Below are 25,904 nucleotides of genomic sequence, written 5' to 3'. Positions count from 1 at the left end.
TGCCAAGCCCCTAAACCAGGTCAAGGTTAAGAGGCCTCAGAGCCTTATCCAGAAAGCAGGCAGGGTTGGGAGAAAGCTGTCTCAGCGCTCCTGGAGAGTAAAGCACCTGCCGGAGGCAAATAGCTAAGAACATGCTTACCTTGGTATGCAACAGCACTGTCAGTTGTGGAGTTCAGGAAGAAGGTTGCAGCACAGATGTAGAAACAAGTAGGATTTGAACCTGCAGCAGGAGAGCCCAATGGATTGAGTATCCAGTACACTAGCCCTTATGCCACAACTATGTCGCTCACAGCCTCCCTGGGTGCCCCTGATACTTTGCTTCTGTTCTCGTGGATTTATCTCTCCAATTCTTTGCCTAGACTGGCTTTTACAACACACTCATTGCTGTGCCCTGCATCAGGATTCTTTCAAGGGGCAGCCCCAGGGACCAACAAATGTCCCTTTTACACATCGCACCCCTCACAGCTGGCTGTGCTTGGTTAGTGAAAACCCAGAGTTTAGAGATGTGTTCACAGTCCCACCTCAGAAGTGTCTGTGTGGACCTACAGCTGCTTTTTCTCAGCTGTTGAATACTCTCAGCCTCTTCTACAGTGTTATGAGTTTGCGCTGCTTAACTCAAGTGTGTGGTGCTTTCAGCTCTTAGTGATTTTACTGGGTAGCAGGCAATGTTGCCCCTCATCTTTTCCATCCATGTGTGGACTTTTCCCATCAGTGTGCAGAATATATTTTTATGTGCACCAAGGCATGTACAGAGGTGCACCACCAGTAGAAAAAAAAAACCTAGCTCTGGGTGCTCTGCTAATCAACTAGGCAGCTTTGGAATCTCTCCTGAGCAGCCACACAAGCACCCAGCTTATAGGGAACACAGGTGACAGGGACCTTACTGCCAGCACAGCCTCTGCATTGACTGTCCTTTCACCAATGGCCTGACACCAGCTCCAATAAAACACAGTGCCCAGTAATTCAGCTCTGATCATTACAGAACAGAAACTGCACTACTTCTGCACTACATAACGTCGACAGAACTCAGCAGTTTTGTCGACGCTGGTATACCTCATTTTACGAGGCATAACACCTTCTGTCGACAGAACTCTGTCGACAGAAGGTGTTATTGCCTGTAACACTGCGTCCAGACTACGGAGTTCTGTCGACAAAGCAGCTTGCTTTGTCGACAGAACTCAATGTGTCTGGACGCTCTTTGTCGACGGAAGTTTTGTCGACAGTATCTGTCGACAAAACTTCCGTCGACAAAACGCGGTAGTCTAGACGTACCCTTGATCTTAACTGTTGCTGTGATCTAGGTGACACTCCATGGGATAATGAACCACACTAGGGCTATGTCTACACTGGTGCAATTTTGCTCCAGAAGTATGCAAATGAGGCTAAGCATGGAATATCGCCGAGCCTCATTTGCATATCTAATAAGCCACCATTTTTGCGGAAAAGGCTCTTGCTCCAGAAGGAGCTGTCTACACTGCCCATACTTGCGCAAGAAAAACCCTTTTGCACAATGCCGTTACGCTGATTATTTTCAGGAATAACAGCATTGCGCAAGAGGGTTTTTCTTGCGCAAGAAGGGGCAGTGTAGACAGCTCCTTCTGGCGCAAGAGCCTCTTCTGCAAAAATGGCGGCTCATTAGATATGCAAATGAGGCTTGGCGATATTCCACGCTTAGCCTCATTTGTATATTTCTGGTGCAACAACCCTCCAGTGTAGACATAGCCTAGGTGTGTGGGTTACAATAGCAGCCTGCTGTGCTCTGAACAACATTTGTAAAGCTATGAGGGGTGGGGAGGATTTTCCTATGGGTAGCTCATTGAGATGGATCATCTGGCGACTGATTTGAGCAGTCAGCTACAAGGACAGTTAGAGTGGCTCAGTTGAGGGAGGGGAAGACACTATTTGAATTTACAAGGTTTTGAAGCAGCATTTTGACTATGAGCCCCACTAATATGTTTTTCTGTCTGTCATTTAGCTGGGCATTGCTGTCTTACTTGCTGCCTTATAAGACCCTTGTAATGATTGCAGCGGGAGCATTGGTTGCAGCCTTCAGTTGTGCCAATTGCCACTCTTCATGAATTTCAGCAGCAACCAACATGTGAAGGACAAAAACAAAGATTCATTCTATTCCTAACAATAACATTTTTTTAAATTGGCCAAACTTGTCAGATGTCCCACATCCTCCTCCAACTCCACTTCCTCGCCCATCACACTGTCCTTGTGGTTTGGCCATGGCTTCCAGTTGCCCTGAAATATCCTTGGGATTCTTAGCAATTGAGATGGGGTTGCCGGATGACGGACTGCAGCACCCTGTAGTAGAGGCAGGTCTTCAGAGCCCCAGGGAGAAATGATTTGCCAAGAAAACAATCACCTTACTGCATTGGCTGGGAATCGAACCCAGGTCAACTGCTTGGAAGGCAGCTATGCTCACCACTATACCACCAATGCACTTATTTGAAGCCTTTCTTGTGAGCTATGAAAATAACTCATTCACACAGCCCTCATGAATAGGCTGGATTTGCTGGAGGCAGCTTGTTAACATTGGGCAGACAGGTTCCTTCAGTGACTCAGAAGGCAGCTATGATCACCACCAGGGCTCCACAAATCATGTAATCTACTCGCCCGTGGCAAGCAGATTACAAGCCGGCACAGCCAGCGCAGCGCGATCTGCACATACGCAACTCGCAGAACCGCGCGGCTGGCCCTGATCACCACTATACCGCCAATGCGCTTGCTCTAAAAGTTTCTCGTGAGCTGTGAAAATGACTTGTTCACACAGCCCTCATGAACAGGCTGGAGGTAGCTTGTTAACACTGGGCAGACAGGTTTCCTCAGTGACTAGAAGATAGGACAGGGGCTGCAGGCTGGGGTGGAGGTGCAACAGGAACAATACAGGAGGTAGGTAGGGTGGAGGAGGAGAGTGAGGGTGAGAGTGTGGGGTCTGGTGGAAGATGGTGTGCAGGAATGGCCTGGGGGTTGGGTTCTGGGCAGGAGGAGGCAGAGGATTCAAGACAGGCAAAAAGAGAAAACAACAGAATTCCACTTGTCATCACCTATAGCCCACAACTTAAATGCCTCCAATGCATTGTCAACAATCTACAACCTATCCTGGAAAATAACCCCTCACAGACTTTGGGGGAAAGGCCAATCCTTGCCTCCAGACAATCCCCTAACCTCAAACAATTTCTTTCCAGTAACCACACAACACACCTCCAGCAACCCACCCCTGCAATCAGCCCCAGTGCCAACTCTGCCCACACATCTACGCAAGTGATTTCATCCCTGGACTCAACATCATCAGCCACTACATCGGGGGCCCATTTAACTGCACATACACTAATGTGATCTATGCCTTCAAATGCCAGTAATGCCCCACTGACATATATATTGGCCAAACTGGACAGTCTCTTTGGGAAAGAATTAATGGACACAAATCAGATATCTGAAAGGGCAACACACAGAAACCTGTTGGAGCAAAATGCAGGACAATGTAGCACTTTAAAGACTAACAAGATGGTTTATTAGATGATGAGCTTTCGTGGGCCAGACCCACTTCCTCAGATCAAATAGTGGAAGAAAGTAGTCACAACCATATATACCAAAGGATACAATTAAAAATTGGTATATATGGTTGTGACTACTTTCTTCCACTATTTGATCTGAGGAAGTGGGTCTGGCCCACGAAAGCTCATCATCTAATAAACCATCTTGTTAGTCTTTAAAGTGCTACATTGTCCTGCATTTTGCTTCAACTACCCCAGACTAACATGGCTACATTTCTAAACCTGTTGGAGAACACTTTAACCTGCCCGGGCACTCATTAATGGATCTCCAAGTCACTGTGTTGTTTCAGGCCAATTCCACAAGTCAAATACACAGGGAAAGGATTGGAATTTAACTTCATTTACAAGTTAGATTCTTATCAGAATGGAATTAACAGAGCTATCAGCTGGCTTGCACACCACCTTCCCTATCCTAATGACTTAACAAACCAACCAATGGAGGTGCTAATTGTTTTTATCAGCTTCTTGTAACTATTTGAAGAATCTATTCAACATCTTTCTTCTCCTCCTCCTCTTCCCCCTCCCCCTGCTTCCCTTATTTGTTCTTGGATCTGGACTTTTAATACTCAAATCATCTGAAGAAGTGGGTTATGCCCACGAACGCTCATACTATCTACATGTTTTGTTAATCTTTAAGGTGCTACTAGACTATTTGTTGGTTTTTAAGTTTTTCTACTTACAGACTAACTCGGCTAGCCCTCTGAAGCCCATAAATAATGGCAGATTTTATGCATAGTAAGTTAATATTTCTATTATGTTGATGTATGGCCATGAAATTTATTATTTACTTTATCCCAGCACATTCAAAGACTCACCTGCTGCACAAGAGCTCCTCTAAGTTTTACGAACAGCCTGCCCCCCCCCCCCACCACTTCTAGGGGATGCAATTTTGTGACCCACAAGGAAGTTAAAGTAATGTGCCCAAGATCATATAGTCCTTAGGAGAAAATAAAGGGGAAAAAAATATCCAGCTGTTTCTAGCCACGTGTTCAATGAAACCCAAAAGTGAGACTAGAGGAATAAGATGGTGCAATTAACTATCTGGTACTATGCTGAACCTGCAACAATGCAGCTAAAGCCTTGTGGTTGGTTGGTAGAGACTCTGCTGTCAATCATGAGAGAGAAGCACATTGCCTGTAAACAGCTTCCATTTCAATGCATCTGAAAACTGCAAAAGGCCATGATCTGGGCTGAAGGAAGGTTGCCATTTATTAGAACCCTAATGTCTATTGTGTGCACAAAGAAAGGGTTACATATGCAACAGGTAGACACTTCACCAGCTGTACAAGAGACTGAGTCTGCATCTCAGCTTTGAATTATCCCAGTTTCTAATGTATTCCCATTGTGATACTTTCCCTCTACTCTTCCTGATTCTAAGATTCTGGTCCCAGATGGAATATGGGGCAGAAAGGACTACTTTATGTTACACTAGCTGGAGTTACCCAGCGTTGCTCAGGAAACCAGAGGAAGAAAATGTAGAAAAAGAGTAGTCCATTATTTTTTGAATGGTAGAAAAGTTGCACTGATTTCTATAGGGATTAAACTATAGGTCCGCATCATCCCTGGAGTGGGTGGGGTGTGACCCTGGGTGGAAGAGAGATTGCGTGTGGGAGGGGCACCCCAGCTTGTGCCCGGGGCTGCAGGTGCCACGGGGAGCAGGGTGGGTGCACAAGCCGTTGTGCACGTGGGGGGTGGGGCACTGCATGCTGGCGTGGAGGAGGGGGGAAGAGGGTTGTTTATGTAACCTTGTGGGTGGGTGGGAGGGGGTGAGTTCTGGATGGCACTGGGGGCTGCAGGCGGCGGGCATGGGACCTAGGGTACTCTTTGATTTTTACAGCTTGGGCTCGGACCTGATTGGGTCCAAAAGTACCTTAAAACCTTCTCCTGGATGAAAAGTTATCCCATGCAATAGCTCTTATAGTGTCCAAGTTATTAGCACACAAACTTACAAACATTCTCCTTTATATATTAGATTTGGTGAGAAAATGTAAACTAGAGCTTGGAACTGATTTCAGGTGATGGTCAGGTGTGCTAGATTTATAATCACTTGAAGAGCGACAATGTTGAGTTTTTAAAATATCTCCATTCAGTGGAACTTCTGAACATACTGGAGATGCATGTGAAAATATTTTTTCATTAATAAAAATAGTCTGCAAGGGAGCACCTGGACTTGAACCAGGGACCTCTTGATCTGCAGTCAAATGCTCTACCACTGAGCTATACTCCCTTCAACTATAATGACACCTAATTTTGAGGTTTATAAAGGGCACACCCTTTCCCAAAGTGCTGCATAAATACTACCACTTATGCAATCCCCACACCCATTCACTCTCACCATAACACATAAAAGCTTTTTTTGGGAATGCACCATTCTCCCCTGCTCTCGCCAGCATTGTTCCAAACCTCAAAGGGATAGGGTCCCTGTACACAGAACCCCTTAATTTCCACAGCATTCATCCATTAATTCCCTTCAATAAATTGTATTCTGAGCAGACGCAGACAGCTCCTTGGATTGTTAGCCCCGCCCTGCAGAGGAATGGGGCACCAGCAAGCGGGGGCCCAGTGCAGCAGCCCCTTTTAAATATTTTGTACGCTTGTGGAGGGGGGCATGGATCACCATGTCACTCTGTGGATTGCAGCGCATCATGCTGCTGAGTTTACTGCCCTATGGGGCATTGCTTTATATCCCAGCCTTCTATGAACTTCCACCTTTGGCCTGTGGTATTTTCCATCATAAGAGCTACAGGACCATGCGGGTGGGAGATGTGGGGGGCAGGAGCAGAGCAGGGCAGGGAGGCAGCAGGGGTCCAGCCTGCCCCTGCACTCGCCAGTGGCAGCAGGAAGTGGAGGGAAGGTGACTTGAGGAAAGAGGTGGAATATTTCCCCCAGCTGCACTCACTGGAGGCTTGGGAAGCAGAGCGACATGGCTGGGAGGTGGCAGAGTGGAGTGGGCTGACGCTGCGTTGCTTTTCTTCCTGTCGCCACCAAAGAGTGAGGGGGAGAAACCCGATATCTGCTGCTGGAATCAGGCCCTCGTTAGTTCCCCGGTCCCAGTACCAGATTAAGACATTCCAAGGCCCTAAACCAGGGGTCTCCAACCTTTTTATGCAATCACTTTTTGAATTTAAGTGCAATTGCACCTCAAGCCGAAATACCCTTCCCCCACCTCCTTTGTGCCCCTCCTCTGCTCACTCCATTCTCCCTCCCTTTCACTAGGCTGGGGCAACGGGTTAGGGTGCAGGCTCTAGCCTTGGATTAAGGGATTTGGAGTGTGAGAGGTACTCTGAGCTGCAGGCAGTTGGGATATCGGAGGGGGTTCCAGGTGCAGGTTCTGGGAGGGCGTTTGCATGCAGTGGTGCACGGGCTAGGGGTGTTGGAAAGGGCTTATGACTGGAGTAGGGTTTCGAGATGTGGGCTCCAGCTGGGCACTGCTGACCTCAGAGGGCTCCTGGGTGGTGGTGCAGTGGGGCTAAGGCAGGCTCATCCCTGTCCTGGCCCTGCACCGCTCCCAAAGGCAGCCAGCAAACTCCCTCCCAAGTCCTGTCGCGTCCCCTCTCGGCTCTGTGGAGATAGGATACACTGGGTGGGTGAGGCATTCTTCCTCTCCATTCCCTGCCCTGCCCAGCAAGCCGGAGGCTCCTGAGGGGACAGCTCCAAGGCAAAGGGCAGGAGATGCACAGCAGTCGGGGGAGGGTCATTTGAAGAGCTGGGCTTGATAACAGCCTCTTGGCCAAACCTGTCTGGGTCACCTGTCAGAGGCTCCAAGATCTACCAGTGGATCCCAATCGACTGGTTGGTGACCACTGCCCTAGACTATGGCAAGTTTAAGGGTTCTCTTAGCATTACTGAAAAAAATGAAATGTAGTATTTTTTTTGAATGTAGAGGCAGGAATGCCGGGCGAGAGCTTTCTCTGCCCTGATCTACACTAGGGGGTTATTTCGAAAACACTCCCCTTATTTCAAAATAACAAGCAGAGCGTCCACACTACCAAGCCCGTTATTTTGAAATACGGGGCTGACTATTTCGAAATAATAACTCCAGTTTATCTGGGGGAACAAGCTTATTTCACAATTGTTATTTCAGGAGTTACTGAAAAATAAGTTATTGCCAAATAATTTCCTATTGCAGACATGCCCTCAGTGTTCTAGGATGGACCATCTCCTTGAGGGGAGTAGCTAACAGCTCTGGAAGTGTGTTTACTGTGATGTCACTTGTGCTCGGGTGTGTGTGTGTGTTTTCACACCCCTGAGCGAGAAAGTTGCAACACAGCTGAATGGCCTGTGGAGACAAGATGGAAGAGTAAGGCTGGACTGACTCCGTTGGCACCCAGGATGCGCTGCCACTAAAACAGCAGAGATCAGATCTGTAACATTTCCATAGTGCGCAGTGGACCCAATGGATTTTTAGTCCATTGCCTTAACCACTTGGCCACAAGTACATCCAACTCAGCTTTTTCACCACGCGTTGCTTCTGCTCTCATGGATTGATCCTTTCCAGTTCTTGGCTCAGACCAGCTTGCACAACACACTCACTGCTGTTCCCTGGCACAAGTGTGTCCATGGCTACAGCAAACAGATTCTTGTCCTTTCCCTTCAGGCTGCAGCCTGCGTGGAGCATGTTTGCGGCTAATGTCATTGCTGTACATTGTCCGTTCCCTGCCTCGACAATGCCTTCCCCAGTTACATCTCTAGCACATCAGTAATTCCAATAGCCAGGGGGAGGTTTTCTCTGTGGCTGTCAGCTTTGTCCAGGTTTGGTCTTGTGGCTCCTTTTTCTCCATACCCTAGAGTGAATTCAGGTTTTTAGTCCATCCTTGGGTGCGTCTATGCAGCAGAACTTAACTCGGAATAAGCTACGCAAATTGAGCTACGTCAATTGCGGAGCTTATTTCAAAATAGCTTATTTCGAAATTGGGAACGTCTACACAGAACTGATTTGGAAATAGAGCCCTCTTCCCCCAACTTCCCTTACTCCTCCTACAATGAGGGTTACAGGAATCGGAGTAAGATGCCCTCCAGTTCGACAGGATTTCAACATTATTTCAAAATAACTGTGGACTAAGTTATTTCAAAATAATGTTGCCATATAGACATACCCCTTAACATTTCATGAAATAACAGCAGCAGCCTAAAGAAAGAGGAGAGTGAAAGAGGAGAGTGGGGATGAAGTTTGACCCTTGCCAGTGCCAGAGAGAAGGTTTCAATGGAGTTAAGGGCCTTGGCTCAAACAAGAGACACAGGAAGGTGGAATATCGCTGAGCCTCATTTACATATGTAATGAGCACCTGTTTTTACACAAGAAGCTTTTGCACAAAAACAAGCAGCGTAGATGGCTACTTTTTGTGCAAACCCCCCCTTCTTGTGCAAGAGCCATTCTTCCTCATTTTTTCAGGTACATCACAAACATCCACACTGAAAGGATTAGTTGCAAGAGCAAGCAACTTTTCATCTGTATCTGGAAAATATCAGAGTAGCTCATCACTTAAATGTCTCAAATTCCCCTGTATCGACAATCGCAAATCATCATTAATATTAAGGTCATTTGTACTTTCTTCAAGAAAGGTTGCGAGGGTTGGAAACATATATATATATATATATATCAATCCATAATTGCAGTTTCATTCTGAAGGATTTTATTTTCTCCAATAATCCAATAACTGTAGAATTTGGTCCTGAAGTGACACATTTAAATAATTTAGTAGGCCAAAAATGTCCACTAGGTATGCTATTTTATACAAACTCTTCTTTTCTGTAAACAAATATTCAAACTCAGTTTTGTTCTGACATAAAAAATGTTTTAAGTTCATTTCGTAACTCAAACACCTGATTTAGAACTTTGCCTCACAACAGCCATCTTACTTCAGTGTGAAACAATAATACTTCACGCAAAGAACCTAGTTCTGAACAAAGGTTTTTAAATATGCGAGTTCTGAGTGTGTTGGATTTAATAAAATTTACAGCTTTAATAACGTCATTGAGTACCTGGTTGAAAGAAATAGGTAAAGTTTTAGTTGCTAGTATTTGCCAATGGATGAAACAGTGAATTCCAATTACTTTTGGAGAAACGTTTTTAACCTGGGTTTGGAATCCAGACTTGCAACCAAACATAGCAGGAACCCCATCTGTGCAAATGCCACACAAGTTTTTTCATTCTATGGAATGTTCTTCAAAGAAAATATTCAAGATATTGAACACATCTTGTGCAGTGGTCATAGTTTCCAATGGTTTGCAGAACAAAAATTCTTCTTTTACATATTAATTTTTAATATACTGAACATACACCATCAGTTGTGCAAGATTATACACATCAGTTGTCTCATCAAGTTGCATACTGAATAATCTTCCAGGAGAATTTTTAATTGCTTCGATGACTTGAAATTTGATGTCATTAGATGTCAGTAATTCTACGCTTAATTGTATTACAAGACATGGACAAAGGTTGCAGCTTTTTCAAAGTATCTGCACCTACCAAAAGGCAGACAATCTCCTTGATACAGGGAACTAGATCCTCAGCTATGGTATGCTCTTTTGCAATTTTCAATGCTACAACGTATGAGGCTTCTATGGCAGCTAACTTTTGTTGCTGATAAGACCCACGATCAAGTCTGCATTTCTAGACACCTTCTGCTTTTTGTTTCAAAAAATTCACATCTCTGCTCTTAAATTGAGGGTGTTTAGTATTTAAATGATGTCGCAATTTAGTTGGTTTCAGTGATACATTGGAAAGAACTTCCATGCATATGACGCACTGTGGCCTTTCCACTCCTGCTGTAATTATCAAAGTAAATACATACTTGATGTATTCGTCAACATACTTTCTTTTTGCTGAAGTCATTTTTTCAAATAAAGGGCAAAATGAAATGTACAGTCCCCTGCTGTATTAATAACAAAAACACATGCACGCAATAAGATTGTGCCAAGCAAACACCAGATTGCTGCTTTACTAACAAAAGCACTTACATGCATTATGATTATGCGACATAGTAAGTCTGAGACGGTGTATATTACCGGCTGTTATTTACACCAGGGCTACTCAACTTTGGAAGCTCCGGGGGCCACAATGAGGGTGTGTCTAGACTACAGGGTTTTGTCGACAAAAGTGGACTTTTGTTGACAAAACTAAACCTATGTCTACACTACCGCTGAGTTCTGTCGACATAACGTCGACAGAACTCAGCAGTTTTGTCGACACTGGTAAACCTCATTTTACAAAGAATAATGACTTCTGTCGACAGAGTTCTGTCGACAGAAAGCGTTATTGCATCTAAACTGTCCTTTGCATCTACACTGCCATGTCGACAAAGCAGCTTGCTTTGTCGACAGAACTGAATGTAGTCTAGATGTTCTTTGTCAACAGAAGCTTTGTGGACAGTATCTGTCGACAAAACGTCTGTCGACAAAAGCCTGAAATCTAGATGTACCCTGATATAGCACATGCCAAGGGCCGCAACTTAGCAGATCACAAAATTTATTAAAATAGCCCCGCTCCTACCACAGAGCTAGGCACCCTCCAGCTCCCCTGCTCCAACCCAATGCCCCTTCCCTCCCCCAGAGCCAGGCACCCCAGCCCACTACTTTATCCCTATGCACCCACCCCTCCCCCAGAACAGGCACCCTCCAGCCCTCCCACTGCAACCCAATTCCTGCTCCCCCACATAGTCCCAGCCTCTACCCCCAGGCTCAAAACACAGTCCCAGACCCTACCCTGGCACCCCTCCAGAACACAGTCCCAGCCTCTAGCCCCAGGCTCCGAACACAGTCCCAAGGCCTACTCCGGCACCCCTCAGCACAGTCCCAGCGTGTACCCTCAGCCCGCAGAGCACAGTCCCAGCCCCTTCCCCAGGCTCCGCCACAAGTCCTGAGCTGCCTCCCCACCCAGGCCAGGCACGAAGAGCTCACCAGCACAGAGGCAGCCCCAGGGTGGCTGCAGACAAGACCATTCTCCGATGGGCACCAACTGCGTCTTGAGTAGCTCTGATTTACACAGTGCCCAGTGGTGCAGTTAATTTTGCCAGCCACGAGAAACTCGGCCAGGGCAGTGGGGGGGACCCTGGCCTCCCCTGTGGCTGCAAGCCGGCCAGGGCAGAGTCCTGGCCGGCCAACATCAGTTGCCCGAACCCTGGCTGGGGTGGCTGGAAACCTCTCAACCAGACACCCACCCCCACCTACCTGAGCTGGGCCCTGCTTCTTCTCTGGGTTCCCTAGCCCACCTCTAGGGATATTTCCCTAGTCTGCTCTGAGTCACTGAAATGGTATTCAATTCAACTGATCAGTTTAACTGCCTGAAGGTTGTTAAACCAGTTAAGCTGAGAACCACTTCAGGTAAATGACTCCTTAAGACTAAGCCAGCTGCGGAGACGTTCAGCTGGGGACTTTTTCAAATGCGTGAATGGCTCCTTAAGAGCCATCTGGGGAGACAATTGGCAACCCCTTTGAAATGTAATGGCAACCCATATTTGGGTCCCAACCCATAGGTTGGGAAATGCTGCCTTAGAGAGATAAAATTATGAAATGCATAGACAAAACCCAACCCCACAGTGCATGGGGTAGTGTCCTTTGCCTCAGTTTCCCACCTTGCAGTGACAAAAAAATGTCCCTTTAACACATCACACCCCTTTCTCTCCAGGGCACCCCACTTGCAGTTAGCTGTGCTTGGGTAGTGAAGACCCAAACTATAGAGGTGGGAATGGAAGGATGGACATAAGAATTTACCAAGTGAAAGTGAAATTACCAAGTTAAAAAAGAGAGAGAGAGAGAGAGAGAGAAAGCATATGTAAAGACAATGGCTGCCAAAAGATAATGATTGGCAGGTCTTAGGCCCTGTCTACACTCTAATGATTTCTCTATGCAAATTACACTGACAATCAAAAAACCCTGCTCTAATTACATGGCTTGTGCATGGTCACAGCACAGTCCTCCTGTCTGCGGAGTGTCCACGGTTGGTGCTCTAGTATCAACAGTGATAGCAGGGCACAGTGTGTAACTATCTCACTGTGCTACTCAGAGCTGCCCTGTCCATAGGATGGCTTGGAGTGGCTGCCCTAGGCCATGAGCTTTGTGAGCTTTGTTTGCACTCAGCTTCACTGCAGCAGCAGGAAGCAAAATGCGCTGGCCTCAGGCCTCTCTGCTTCCCGCCACCGCAGAGCGCAGCGGGCTGGGATAGGGTAGCAGAGCGGAGTTGGCTGCCAGACCACTCTGGATCCCACTGCCTCAGTGAGTGTGTGGGGGCGCATCCCTGGCTGCTGTTACATTTCAAAGGCAGAAGCGCAGTAGCTAGAACACGGGGTGAGTGAGGACTGCTGGAGTCCCTGCTCACCACATGTTCCTTGCTGCCCTTCTGCCTTTTAAATGTAATAAGAGCTGCGGCTGGCTCTTACCACATTTAAAAGGCAGAGGCACAGCTGGCATAGCGAGTGCTATGGGAAAATGGGGGGCCCCGAACGCCTCACGATCGACTGGTCAAGGCCTCGCGATCTACCAGTCAATCGCAATCGACCGGTTGGCGACCACGGCTTTACAGACATTTGTGTCGGATGGTCGGGCCAGGCACATGATGCCTGCATATTTAGGAACTCTTACCTCTATCGCAGGCTAGAACATTCTTCCCAGATCAACTTTGCGGTGGCGACGTGCAGATGTTGACTTGCATCATGGGAGATGCGGCCTACCCACTGATGCTGTGGCTCATGAAGCCCTGCACTGGCCACCTGGACCTGAGGGAACTGGCCACCTGGACCTGAACAGGGAATAATTTAACATGCACCAGAACTGGGCTCGGATGCAGGTGGAACGAGCCTTTGGGCTCCTCAGAGGGCGGTTCAGATGCCTGCTCACTCGCCTCAACATGGGGGAGTACAACATCCCTGAGGTGGTGTCTACGTGTTGCGTGCTCCACAACCTTTTAGAGAGCAAAGAGGAGGCCTTCCTCCTGGGGTGGGAGACACCAGCTGGTGGTGAGGGGAGGCAGTTTGAACAGCCCTGGATAGCTACCATCAGGTCGGCGTGCACATTTGGGAGGCCCTGAGAGAGAGATTCTCTGAAGGAGCCCAACAACTCTACCCAGGGCCTCCCCAATGGGGGCTTGTGACTTGCCCCCCAATACCTTTCCCAACACAACCCCTTCCTTCCCCCATTTCCTGGATAATCAATAAAGACAACAGTTTTGATTTCAAAATAAACTCTGTGTTAACTTATACAAACTGTGAGTAACTGGGGTGGAGGGGGGGGCTCATATCCTGGAGGAGGGAAAGGGGCTCAGAAGCAGGAGGGGGGCTCAGAAGCAGGAGGGGGGTGTCGTGTAGAGCGCAAGCAACTGCCACCTCGAGTCCGGGGACCTCGACGGACTCGGGGTTGGGTGACGCCTGGGACAACAGGGGGCTGGGCAGGAGGGGGGCAGGGCTGCAGCTGGGTCAAGGGTGGCAAGGGGAAAACAGGGGCAGGGGGGGCGTGAACAGGGGGAGCGGCAACAGGGACAGGACCCGGATCCGCCATGACCTCCTGGATCATGGCGCACACATTTTCGCCCTGATGCACCAGCTCGCTCCACAGGCGCTCGTGCCACTCGGCCTCCGCACGAAACTTGTCGTCGAGGGTTTGCTGGAGGTCTCGAAGGACCTGGATGTGCTGGCGCATCAGGTTGTGGTGTACGTGCCAGTGCCTGTGGCTCCCACAGCTTCGGTTGGTTGGCGGGGCTGGTCTGGCTCGCCCCTCATGGACAGCTGGTCTGGCTGTGGAGGACAAGAGGGAGAGGCAGTCAGTCATCCATGCACACGTTGTCCGTGAGAGCATGCCCTCCTCTGTGAGCAGCGAACAGGGGACGCTAATGTCCTGACAGCAAGGCCACGTGTGGCCTGTCCAGCAGCCCCAGCCTCACAGGGGCTCTGAGATGCACAGGGGACCATCCTGCCTACCCCCGCCCTCCCACCATGGAGAAGCAGCACAGGGAAGTATCCAGCCACAGGGGGTTCCCAGGTGCGGAAGAAGGGCCTGGAGCAGCCTGGCTTTCCTTGAGGCGTGCACACACACACCTGCACCTGGCAGCGCTGTCTGCAGGAGCAGGTGGTGCCTTGCGCGTGCAGGCATGGCTATCTGCGATACTTATCGGTCTGTGCGGGGTCATGCATGCGCCCTTGTGCCCAGTCTGCTTCCAGCAGTGCCTGGGGGACAGCCCTCTCTGGGGTTGGATGTGTGTGGGGCCTCCCCCTAAACTGTGAGCAGCAGCCCGTGTGTGCTCTGGGACTGACTCTTGAGGCCACATGTTGCATACAGCCGCTGCATGTGCACAGCCAGCTGCAAGCTGTGCAGGTCGGGCAGGACAAGTGACGATCATGCCCCATCCCCTGTTCTCCCGCCTCCCCTGCCCTGTGTGTGTGCCAACCTCACAGCACTCGCCTGATGTTCTTTCCCTGGCGTCAGAGGATGCCTGAGAGGTGTGCTGGGCCTGGGGGACCGGCTCCAGGTTGAGGATGACAACACTGCCAGTGTCCCCCTCCTCCTGCAGCTGCTGGTCATCGACCAGCCATCTGGCTGGATCACAACAGGTGTCTCCAACCCTGACTCCACAAGGATGCATGGAGACAGGGGTTGCCTATCCCCAGGATCTGATGGAGCTCCTGGAAGAAGAGGCAGTAGTGTGGGGCTGCTCTGGAGCGGGAGCTGTGATCACGGGCCCGAGCAGCAGACTTGGTCAAGGGGCCAGAGCTTCGGCCATGCAGCCATAGGTGTCTGCATTTCGGCGGCACGACTGAAGGATCTGGAGGGACATCTCTTCGGCTCAGAGCTCCAGGAGAACCTGGATCTCAACCCCCGACCAGGATGGGGCCTAGGACAGCTCCCTGGAAGGGCTGGAGGCTCTTGGGGGCCTTGTGGCTCTGCCATGGCTGCTGGCTGGTGTGGCAGGGAGAGCCGTGCAGTCATTGTGCTGCTGTGAGGCCAGCTTCCTGCCACAATGCCTGCCCCAGCTGCCTGCGGCTTTAAGTTGTGGCTGGAGACAGGAACTATAGAGCTGTGATTAGAATAGATGGATTGTCTACCAGGGCACCTGTGGTTTTTCCTGGAGGCCTCTTTTTTCGAAAGAACTGACTCCCCCACATCCACATATGCCTTTTTTCGAAACATCTCTTTCAAAAAAGGCATTTTTCCTCATAATTTGAAGTTTACCAATTTTGAAATAAAGCGCAGTTGGCAGTTATGGTGAGGATGGTATTTAGTGATTTCATCGTAAAAGAAGAGATACTAAAAGTATTGCCTATGAAAGGGCGAACAAAGGGTGAGGACATCTATAATTTATTTAAATTATACACAACATCAATTAGTATGCCACTACACAAGCTGTCTGCGATCACCATTGACGGGGCACAAGCAATGGATTCATTGCACTCTGAAAAAAGAATGAATCCTTTCCAAAATGTATGACTTATCACTGCATTATCCACCAAGAAGCTTTGTGCGTCTAAGTTCCTTCTTTTCAACATGTCATGAATGTCGTTATTAAAATAATTAACTCTCTATTCGAGCGAAACCTTTGCAACACCGACTTTTTAAGGCCCTGTTGGAAGATGTTGATGATAAACAATCTGATCTTATCTTGCACACACAAGTACAGTGGCTGAGCAAAGATAAAGTTCTTGCACGTTTTTTAAGCCTAATTGAAGAGATCAAAGAATTTCTGAAGTCCACAAATCAGAACTTCGAGCAACTAGAAGACTCCAGCTGGTTAACGGACTTGGCTTTTCTTGCTGACATCAGACAAATTGAACATTTTAAATCTTGAGCTCCAGGGAAAAGACAAACATGTGGCTCAAAGATAGGTTCTGTAAAATCATTCAAAGCAAAACTGATCTTGTGGATGTCACATAAGAAGACGAAGTCTCTCGTACATTTCCCAAGAATAAAGAAAATGGTATATGACAGTGATTTTAACCCTTCACCATTTGTTATCCACATTCAAAGACTTCTGGAACAATTTGAAAAGAGATTTCAACAGTTCACCATCATTGAGCCTATAGTTGCCTTTCTTGTGAATCCTTTTACTTGCCAAACAGAGGTAACAGAAATGGCTACATCAATTGTGAGTCTCATTCAAGTAAGAACAGAAGAAGTGGAACTGGAGATTTTGGACCTTCAAAATGATATTGTTCTAAAATCCTGTGCAACAGATGAAAACTTTTGGAATCTGGTTGACTGAAAAAAGTTTCCTGCCTTAAAAAATGTAGCATACAAAATAAAATCTTATTTCGGTTCCACTTATCTATGTGAAGTTCTGTTTTCAACAATGAACATCATAAAATCAAAATACAGATCTCAGCTTACAGATGCCCATCTTGACGATTGCTTACGAATGGGAATATCATTCTACTCTCCCAACTATGAAAAATTGGCTGAAGAAATGCAGTGCCAAAAATACTGACTATTAGAAAAACCACGTGACTTAATGAAATCCTATTTTCCATTAAGTGCTGATGAGCGAGTACGATTAACTTTGTGTTTAACTATTTTTCATATTTGTTTGTTTGTTTATTGAAATCCAGTTACAAGTAACAATACAAAGAATATTTTTTAATTAACCATAACTGGCTATCTATGTTAAAGTAAGAATAATAAATATATTTGGACCAGCTGTTCAATAATGTTTTACTTTTTTAAAATAAATAAGATGAAAACTGTTTATGATATTTATTTTGTAAAAACTCCTTAATTTTTCTTACAGGTAGATAATAAAGAGCAAATTCACATGGTAAGGTGAAAGAGTAATTGCCGAATAATTTAATTAATACTGTAGTAAAAACTAAGTGTGCTTCTTCCCCTCCATTGCTTAAGCTCAAAACAGCACGTATCATTTAGCTGATTGCGCATGCCTTAGAAGCTGCTAAACTTTCTGCCAGGGAACTGAGTAAACTTGCAGTGACCAATCACGTTGCGACATGCTGACCAGAAAGAATGTGAAATCTATAAAAGTTTCAGCTCAGGCGATGCTCAAGGTCGACCTTGCTTTGAGCACTGAGCTCCTCGGTCGAACTTGTTTGCAAACAATAAATGGAGTTGGACCCAGCCTGAAAGTGTGACTCTCTTCTTGAGGCAAATTGAACTAGCCTCCAGGGGACGAAACTAGCAATTTATGCAACAATACCTTTTACATGTAAAATTACCTTTTTTATCTTAGGGATTCATATATTATGTAACATTAAATATGATGTTTTTTGTATTATTTAATGTACAAATACAAAATAAGCCTTGAGAAACTGTTGGCGCCCACCACACTCTTCTGAAAACATGAATGTGCTATTGGCCACAAAAACATTGGGGACTACTGCCAGAGGCATTAGTGCAGTCTCCAGAGAAATGGAGGTACACCTAGTGTTACAAGACAAGACTCACGTGCAACAAGGTGAATAAAACCCCACTTCATCACACAAGGAAACCTGTCAAAACTTGTATGATGAGTAAAGGTATAAAGTTAGTATGATTCAGGTTCTTCAGAGATGCCACCCCTTCTGATAATCACAGGGACAGGACTCCTTACCCAGTGAGGTCACATTCTCATAGTTCTCCTTCATGACGGCTCTGTAGAGGGCTCTCTGATCAGGGCCCAGCAGAGCCCACTCTTCCTTGGTGAAATACATAGTCACCTCCTCAAAGGTCACAGGCCCCTGGAAAAGAAAAAGTCCAACACTCAGGACTTGCTTCTTCAGCCACAACCCCACAATTCACAGAAGATAAATGGTGAAGTAACTCAAATCCTATTGATCTAATATTTTAGGCTTAAGTTTGCATTTTTATTTATTTGCTAGGTAATCTGCTTCGATCTGTTTGCTATCATGCATAATCTTGCATTTTCCCAGTGTGTTTTGAATGAGGTGTCTGTGGAAAAATCTCAGCTTGCTTAACACAAGTGGGTTATATGTATCTTCCCCACACTGTGAGGAGGTAAACTACGTTAATGAGCTTACATTGCACAGATCCCTGTGCAGTTTAAGATGATATAATTCTGGGTTTATGCTCTGGCAGAGGTGCAAAGCCGGGGAGCAAGAAGACTAGAGCCAATTTCCTATCTGTCCTTGAGTGGTTCAGGTAAAGCACTCAGGTAGCTCTGTTGAGTGTGACACCACCAGTTGCCATGTTGATAACAAAGCCTGGAGAGACCGGCTGAAACTCCAGCAAAGCAAAGTGAGAAGGGCCACCCAACCTAAGGGACAGAGGGCACAGTGGTTCCTAGAAACCTTGCAGGCTGCACTACCATCGCTAGTAGCTCCCACTCTCCTATGTATTTACTGCTCATCTTCCTCCAAAGAACTCACCAGCAGCTCCCTGATAACCCCTTACCTGAGCCAGCTCCATGGCAGCCATTTCCTTCCCCCTAGGGATGCGATACTCTGGAACAAAACGCGGATGTTATTCTGTAGCCTGCCAGGGTGAGACGGGCCAAGCAAGAGAAAGCAGAGGGACTTTTGTCCATTCCACACAAAAATTCCCCTTAGGATTTTTCCCTGCTAACCCACACTCTAGGCCAGGGCTGGTCAAAATACGGCCCAGCCAAGGCACCAGATCCAGCCCATGAAACCACCCTGCTGGGACCCTCAAGCACGCAGCTGCAGCAGTTTAAAACACAGTCCCTGCTACTCTCTGCTCTGCAGGGAGAGGGAGGCTTTGTGTGATCTACCTGCCCCCAGCCAAATCTTCGGCTCCGACTGGCCAGAAACAACCAGCCAATAAGAAATGACTTCAGCCAATCTCTCATCTCCTATTGGCTGGGAACATCCAGCCAACTGGAGCTGAGAGATTGGCCTGAGAGACTGGGGCAGCAGCAGCCTCTTTCCCCACACAGAGTTGAGAGCCATGTGGAGGGAGCAGACTGAATTTTCAAGCGGGCTGGGGCTGCAGCAGGCAGGGAGCCCAGTCTGCCTTGGGGGTGCTACAGCCTGCTGGCCGGGAGACACTTAGGTAAATTCCTCCCAGAGGGCACCTGCCTCTGGCACCCCAACCACTCCTGCACCCCAAATCCTTCCCTCAAATCACCATCCAAGCCCTCTGCACCCCCTGCCCCAGGTGACATCTCCCTCCCAGATTCTGTACCCTCTCCTAGACCCCCCCCAGGCCAGAATCCTCTCCTGCAGCCACACACACCCCTGACCTTACACCCTAATCCCCTGCCCCAAGTCACAACCCTCTCCTCCACCCTAACACCCTCTCAGACCCCACACCCTCTCCTGAACCCCAGTCCCTTACCCTGTGCGCCCTTCTGTATCCAGCCTCCATCCTAGACCCCACACCCCCTCCACAGAAAAGTGCGGCCCTTGACCACTTACCAAAAACTTGGAGTGGGCCCCCCCACCAAAAATTACTGCCCATCGCTGCTCGAGGCTCAGTCACATTGTGAAGCACACCCCTCCCACCAGAATGTTTTTCACTGGAATGCCTAAGAGGAAGCTGCTTTTCTGACTTCTTAGTAGCCAGTGTTGCGAAACTGAAGTTTACTGTTGCTGGGGTATATCTTAGGACAGTGTTTCCCAATTAAAAAACGAATATCTTTATCTTTGCATTCTGAATGATTTTTTTCAAAACGTCTTCACAATTTAGCAGGTACTAAACAACTATTAGATAATATTTTGTTGCATAGTACACACTGGAGCATCTTTATTTCCATTGCTTGTGAATGCAAATGACAAATAGTCCTCACGATACCTGCGTTTCTTATTACGTGGCTGTAATTTTTCATTATTAACTTGAACTGCCTTGGTGTCTTCCCTGCAAGTTTCAGTAACAACATGGGGGTTTGAAATACTCACTTTAAAGAAAAGTTCCTTCTTTTAGCCAATGATCCATGGGGAAATTTGGTATCAATAATGTAATTCTATGTGTAGATACTATTAACTTGTATTGTTAAAGTCACGCACGTGAGCCACGCTTCCTGACAGCAAGTAAGGGATTTCCGGAGTAATATACCATGTGATCACACCGACTGACAGCACCGCCCTACGCTCTGCGTTTCCAAAGAGACCTAGTAGCAGCAGCAGCTGCAGATCCCGCTTCTCTTGCTCAGCACAAGAGTCCTCTCCCCCTCTGCCTTTCCAAAGGGACCGAGTAGCAGCAGCTTTGGAAAGGCAGAGTGGTAGTGGTGGTGGTGAGAGGAAGGGGAGGACTCTTCTGCTGAGCAAGAGAAGTCGGATTGGCAGCTGCTGCTGCTGCTACTAGGTTGCTTTGGAAAGGCAGAGTGGCAGTGGGGGAGGGGAGGTGTCTGAAAGCCCAGTGGGGAAGCAAAGGAGGAGCCAGCATCTTTGCATGCCGGCTCCTCTCTGTCTCTTTAAGGGAGGAGGGGGAGTGTTCGGGTTCCCACGGAATCCTTACTTTCACTTTGCGGAACCCCGGAGTTCCGCAGAGCACCATTTGGGAAACACTGTCTTAGGGAGACTAACCACCAGGTTTGGGGTGTATCTGCCCTATATCTCAGCAGTTTGTCCTGAATCTGTTATTCTCGGGGGTGATCCACAGAGGCATGGTGACACCTCTGTCCCCGTGTGCCCTGCAACCCTCTTCCCATTTAACCTTTGGCTCAAAGTGTCACCCCAGTAGTTCCTGAACCCATGCTGCAGTCTGTACCCCCTCCAGCCCCATAGCCATTCTGAACCCCAGCCTGTTTCTTCCCCGGCAGTCCCAGGTACCCCACTCTGTCTAATCTAACCTGGCTCCACAGGCTGTGCTGTGCTGAATGCTGGCCAATCTGGCACTATAGTGGCCTTTGATGGGTGAAAGGGGAAGTGCAGAACTTCTTAGGCAGTATGTTTTATCTGCAAAAAAAAGAAGAAATTCTGTGCTGGACATGAATTCTGCATATGAGGAGTAACTCACATGCTGCACAAACCTCATCTGCTTACTCCCTTTTCTTCTTCCTAGGCCTCAGAGTTCCAGAGCTGCTGTTGTCTCTGACACACACAGGCTTTCATTCCCGTTACTGCTGGTGGGACCCAACCCAGTTCCAAGAGTGAACCTTAATTTCCCATTCACACAGACAGCCTCACCTGAAGGGGAGCTGAAGGAGGGGAGAGGACACAAAGGGAAAAGGAGTGAAACTGTAAGCTATAGCCTTGTTGGTCCCCGGATATTAAATTCAAATCCCAGAATATTAAATTGAAAATTCAAACGGTTCTTTTTGGTTTATCTTTCATTCAGTGTTGCAATTGTTAGATCACAGTTAGAAAACTGAAATGAAATAACCATGGCAGGTTAAGAGGAGAGTGTTTGGCATTGGGCATAGATGGGATGTAACAATAAAGGGAAATAACATGATCTTGGTAACTAATTGACCATTCATTATCAGTCGTAAATAGGTCAATGGAGGGATGATAGGAGTTACTATAGAGAACTTTCTGGGTGTCTGGCTGGTGAGTCTTGCCCACATGCTCAGGGTTTAGCTGATCGCCATATTTGGGGTTGGGAAGGAATTTTCCTCCAGGGTAGATTGGCAGAAGCCCTGGAGGTTTTTCGCCTTCCTCTGTAGCATGGGGTACAGATTACAGCTGGAGGATTCTCTGCATCTTGGGGTCTTCAAAGTATTTGAAGGCTTCAATATCTGAGATAACGGCGAGGAGTCCTGTGGCACCTTATAGACTACCTGAAGTGTAGGAGCATAAGCTTTCGTGGGCAAAGACCCACTTCGTCAGATGCATGTCTTTGCCCACGAAAGCTTATGTTCCCACACTTCAGTTAGTCTATAAGGTGCCACAGGACTTCTCACTGCTTTTGCAGATTCAGACTAACAGGCTACCCCTCTAATATCTGAGATATAGGTGAGAGGGGGTGGGTGAGATTCTGTAGCCTGCACTGTGCAGGGGGTCAGACTAGATGATCATAATGGTCCCTTCTGACCTTAAAGTCTATGAGTCTGAGAAAGGATTGTGCAAAAAGGAAAAGGCCAAAGGAACAGAGCCCTTGAGCCTTCAACCAGCCCCAGTCAGACCTGGGTGGGACCCTAACCAATCACCTATCCTGCTTGGCAGTGAGCACGGCATGTCCCAGTTGGAGCTATGGCGTGTGCATGTATCTGCTCCGCTGATGTGCTACTTCACTATGAATGCAGCATGGCCGGGGGAGGGGGCTGGTCCCCGCGCCTCCCGACTCTCCCAGGAGTGCCCCAGGGCGGAGCGTGGCCTGGGCCGCCCGCGGGCACGGGCACAGGCACACGGGGAGCAGGTCCCAGGCTCCCACGGACGCGGGGCGCAGCCGCTGCCCTGCCCCGCCCGGGGCTCTCTCCGTTACCTGCAGGCTCGGGCTGGGCAAATGAAGGTCTGACCCCAGCACCGCCTGATGCTCAGCCCGGGCTCCCCGCGCAGAATGGAGGCAGCAGCGCGGCTTTCCCCCGAGAGCCGATCGCACTTTGTTCTGGTTCCTCCAGCACCCGCCAGCGATCCCAGCTCCCGCCAGGCTGCCTCTGCGCCTGAAGCCTGCGGGTAGGCGGGATCTCCCTGGGAAGCTGCTTAGAAAGCCCCATGTGTTCTGGGAAATGTAGTCTCCGGGATTTCTGCCTTTCCCTACCCTGCCCGGAGCCAGCGCCAGATTTATGCGCAAGCGAAATAAAATGCAGTTTAGGGCTTCAGATGACGAGGGGCCTCTAAATATAAAACAATTACTACTTTTTACTTGCATCCTCGCCTATGTACAGGTATATATGGCAAATATAATACTTAATTTTTTTCTCTCTTGATTGTTCTTTCTGTTAGAATAATACACATTTTTGGTAATGCCTTGGGCCCTCTTAAACTCGACATTGTTTAGGGCCTTAGCACATCTTAATCTGGCCCTGCCAACAGCCCGAGAATTAGAGAGACAAAATGTGCTCTTGTCCTGGAGCTGTGGAGTAAATTATTGCCATTCTTCCCTTGGCTCATATCTCTGGGCAGAATTCCCAAGCGTGACATCCCTCCCTAGATACTTTTGGGGCATTCTCCGAAGTTCTCTGCTTAGTCTCCCCTTTTGGATTTCTGATTTTGCACCTTTGACCCTCGCTCCGGCCCTGTGATTCATTAGTTGCCCTCTTAATTATTTGAATCCCGGATCCAGTAACTCACTCCCTCAAGATGGGGAAGGGGCTTTTAGATGCAGTGAGGCTTGCTTCTGGCAGCTCGCCTCCCAGGTTTCAATAGGTGCACAAGCTGGGCAGTGGAGCCAGGCCCGGTGCAAGTCAGCAGCCTTGCTCTTAATTCCTGCCAAACTCGTTAAACTCCCCTCTCTGTCACTCTCAGGAGTGGCAAGTGATAAGGACCCCTGCTGCCTGGGCTCCAGGAATATTTTGTGCCTCCCCCAGTGTGTCCACCAGCCCCGCTGCCGCTCCTGAGCAGTTTTCCTTCTAAGGTGTGCACCTGTGTAGACACACACCAAGAATTTGAGGCCCGCCCACCTCCTCAGCAGAACCGAGCAGTGGTGGCTCAGCTGTTCCAGGGCAGGGCCATGTACTGCCCACCCCAGGGGCAGCAAGGCAGCCATCACACAGACCTGACCTTAGCTTCTGCCCTCCTGCTGGAGCTGCATCACATGTGGGCGGTGGCGGTGGCTGTGCGTTGGATGGGCTAGGGCTGCATAGTTGGGGGCGGGTAGCCTGCTCCGGCAGCTGGGGTGGGCTGGGGCCACATGACAGTGTGTGTGTGTGTGGGGGGGTGCTACGTGAGAGAGTTTCTTGGGGAGCAGCACCACGTGAATGCCAGAGTGGCACACATCCAAACAAGCCCACATGACCTCATTGTTGGTACGCAAGACAAAACTCACTCCACACAAGGATGGAAAATCTTAGAGTGGTGGTTCTTGAACTTTTTTGCCTGTGGACCACTTGGCTCAACGCAAGCCTGTCCATGAACCACCAGTTCCTAATGGAAACTCACTATTAATTACATAATTACCCCGAGTCATTTTGCTAGTGCGGCAGCTAGGGAGAATGGTTTAACTGAAATGTTTAAACAGAGTCAATATTTTAACTTTCTCATGTTAGTCTATTAAACTTCATTTTAAGTCAAGTAAAATATTAATTTATGTCCAACACAAAAGGTTTCAATGTTTTCTTTATTTATGGCAGGGGTGGGGAACCTTTTTTGGGTCACATGCCACTGACCCAAATCAGTTGGGTCCCACAAGTGAGAAGGAAAAAACCTTCTCCAATGCCCTCCCCCCACTGATTTGGCCCCCAACTGTGATACCTCACTCCACTGGTGTTCCAGTCCAGTGAAGCAAAAGGAAGGGCAGCAGTGGATTTAGGGCAGGGCAAGCGGGGCGGCTGCCCCGGGACCCGCGCTTCCCGAGGCCATGTGCTGTGTCAAAGGAGGGGCCCTGCAAAATTTTGCTGCCCTGGGCCCCGCGGCACTTTCATCCGCCCCTGGGGAAGGGTCAGGGAAGACTGAGGTTCAGAGCTTCCCGTAGGCCAGATTTACTTTTCTGGGGCCCCAGAGTTAATGGATTTTGTGGAGCACCTTAGGCTCTGGGGTGGGTACAGAAATGAGGTGTTCAGGGCAGGGTTGCAAGAGAGTGGACTAGGGATGGGGATGCAGGATCTAGGCAGGAGGAGGGGTGCAGGATGCGAGGTCTGGGTGGGAGGTAGGGTGCGGAAGCAAGCTGGGAGTAGTGTGTCTTCCCAGGGGGGAGGGAGCAGGAGCAAGAGCAGTGTGTGGCCAGGAGGGAGGATGCAGGAGCAGGCTGGGGAGTGCGGGATCTTGGCAGGGTATGGGGGGTGAAATAGGGGGATTAGGGTACAGAGGTCTGGGCTTGAAAGGGGGATGCTTACTTGGCTTCGTGCTCCTGTTGCTCCCATTGGCCAGCGAATAGGAGCAGTGGGGAAAGCCTCCAGACAGCACGTTACTGCTCTACTCCTTCCCTGGTGGAGTAGAGAGGGGGTGTGTTGTACTTAAAAGAAGTACTCGGGATCTTTTTCAGAGGGATAAGGCAACATGCCACATTTATTGATCACACAGAGAATAATCAATACTTATCATATGCATATGATACATCACACTCATGCACTCTCACACACACACAAGCACACTCCATCTTGTTGTTACCAAAAGTTGCTCCCCCTAACTGCACTGGTCAGGTGAGTTAGATGGGGGAGGGGGTGGAGCCGGGCTTCTGCCGATCCGGACCGATGCTCCCATGTTGACAAGATGAAAACCCGGGGTCCCTCTGCAAGATGCCTCCTATTTATCCCTCTCATGCAGCCAATTAGTCATCAACTGGCCTTTCTTAATGCTGCTTCAAAGAGAGTTCTTCCAAGGGCAGGCACTTGCTGCTGGACTCCCAAGGCGTCTGTCTGTCCAGTCTCCTTAATGAGCTCACTTTTCAGATATTGTCTTGGGTCTGACTCCCAGA

The 25,904-nt window shown here is 48.4% G+C and overlaps 2 protein-coding genes and 2 non-coding genes across 10 annotated transcripts in view; 1 reads left to right on the top strand and 3 right to left on the bottom strand.

The window, feature by feature from the left end:
• Window positions 1–25,904, top strand: part of LOC102463552 (uncharacterized) — a 587,148-nt gene that overhangs the window by 187,015 nt on the left and 374,229 nt on the right. The window lies entirely within an intron of this gene.
• Window positions 2,377–2,448, bottom strand: TRNAG-UCC (transfer RNA glycine (anticodon UCC)). The gene has a single exon. It is a non-coding gene; the product is annotated as a tRNA-Gly (tRNA).
• On the bottom strand, window positions 5,719–5,790 carry TRNAC-GCA (transfer RNA cysteine (anticodon GCA)). The gene has a single exon. It is a non-coding gene; the product is annotated as a tRNA-Cys (tRNA).
• Window positions 13,721–23,018, bottom strand: LOC102456015 (uncharacterized). 3 transcript variants are annotated; one of them, XM_075907203.2, is made up of 5 exons: window positions 22,815–23,014; window positions 21,241–21,346; window positions 18,885–18,934; window positions 18,085–18,211; window positions 13,722–14,290 (listed from the first exon to the last, which is right to left on the bottom strand). In XM_075907203.2, the coding sequence occupies exons 3-5, from the start codon at window positions 18,906–18,908 to the stop codon at window positions 13,818–13,820; spliced, it is 624 nt and encodes a 207-aa protein (XP_075763318.2). In that variant the 5' UTR covers window positions 18,909–18,934; window positions 21,241–21,346; window positions 22,815–23,014; the 3' UTR covers window positions 13,722–13,817. The 3 variants fall into 3 exon arrangements, 2 of the variants coding, with proteins under 2 accessions (XP_014425115.4, XP_075763318.2); XR_016347711.1 differs by lacking the exon at window positions 13,722–14,290 and adding an exon at window positions 14,300–15,175 and having other exon boundaries at window positions 22,815–23,018; XM_014569629.4 differs by lacking the exon at window positions 21,241–21,346 and having other exon boundaries at window positions 13,721–14,290.

This window comes from Pelodiscus sinensis, chromosome 22 (genome assembly GCF_052426305.1).
Source record: "Pelodiscus sinensis isolate ZL-2025 chromosome 22, ASM5242630v1, whole genome shotgun sequence".
Taxonomy (NCBI): Eukaryota; Metazoa; Chordata; order Testudines; family Trionychidae; genus Pelodiscus; species Pelodiscus sinensis.
This window is presented reverse-complemented; position numbering and strand designations above follow the sequence as displayed.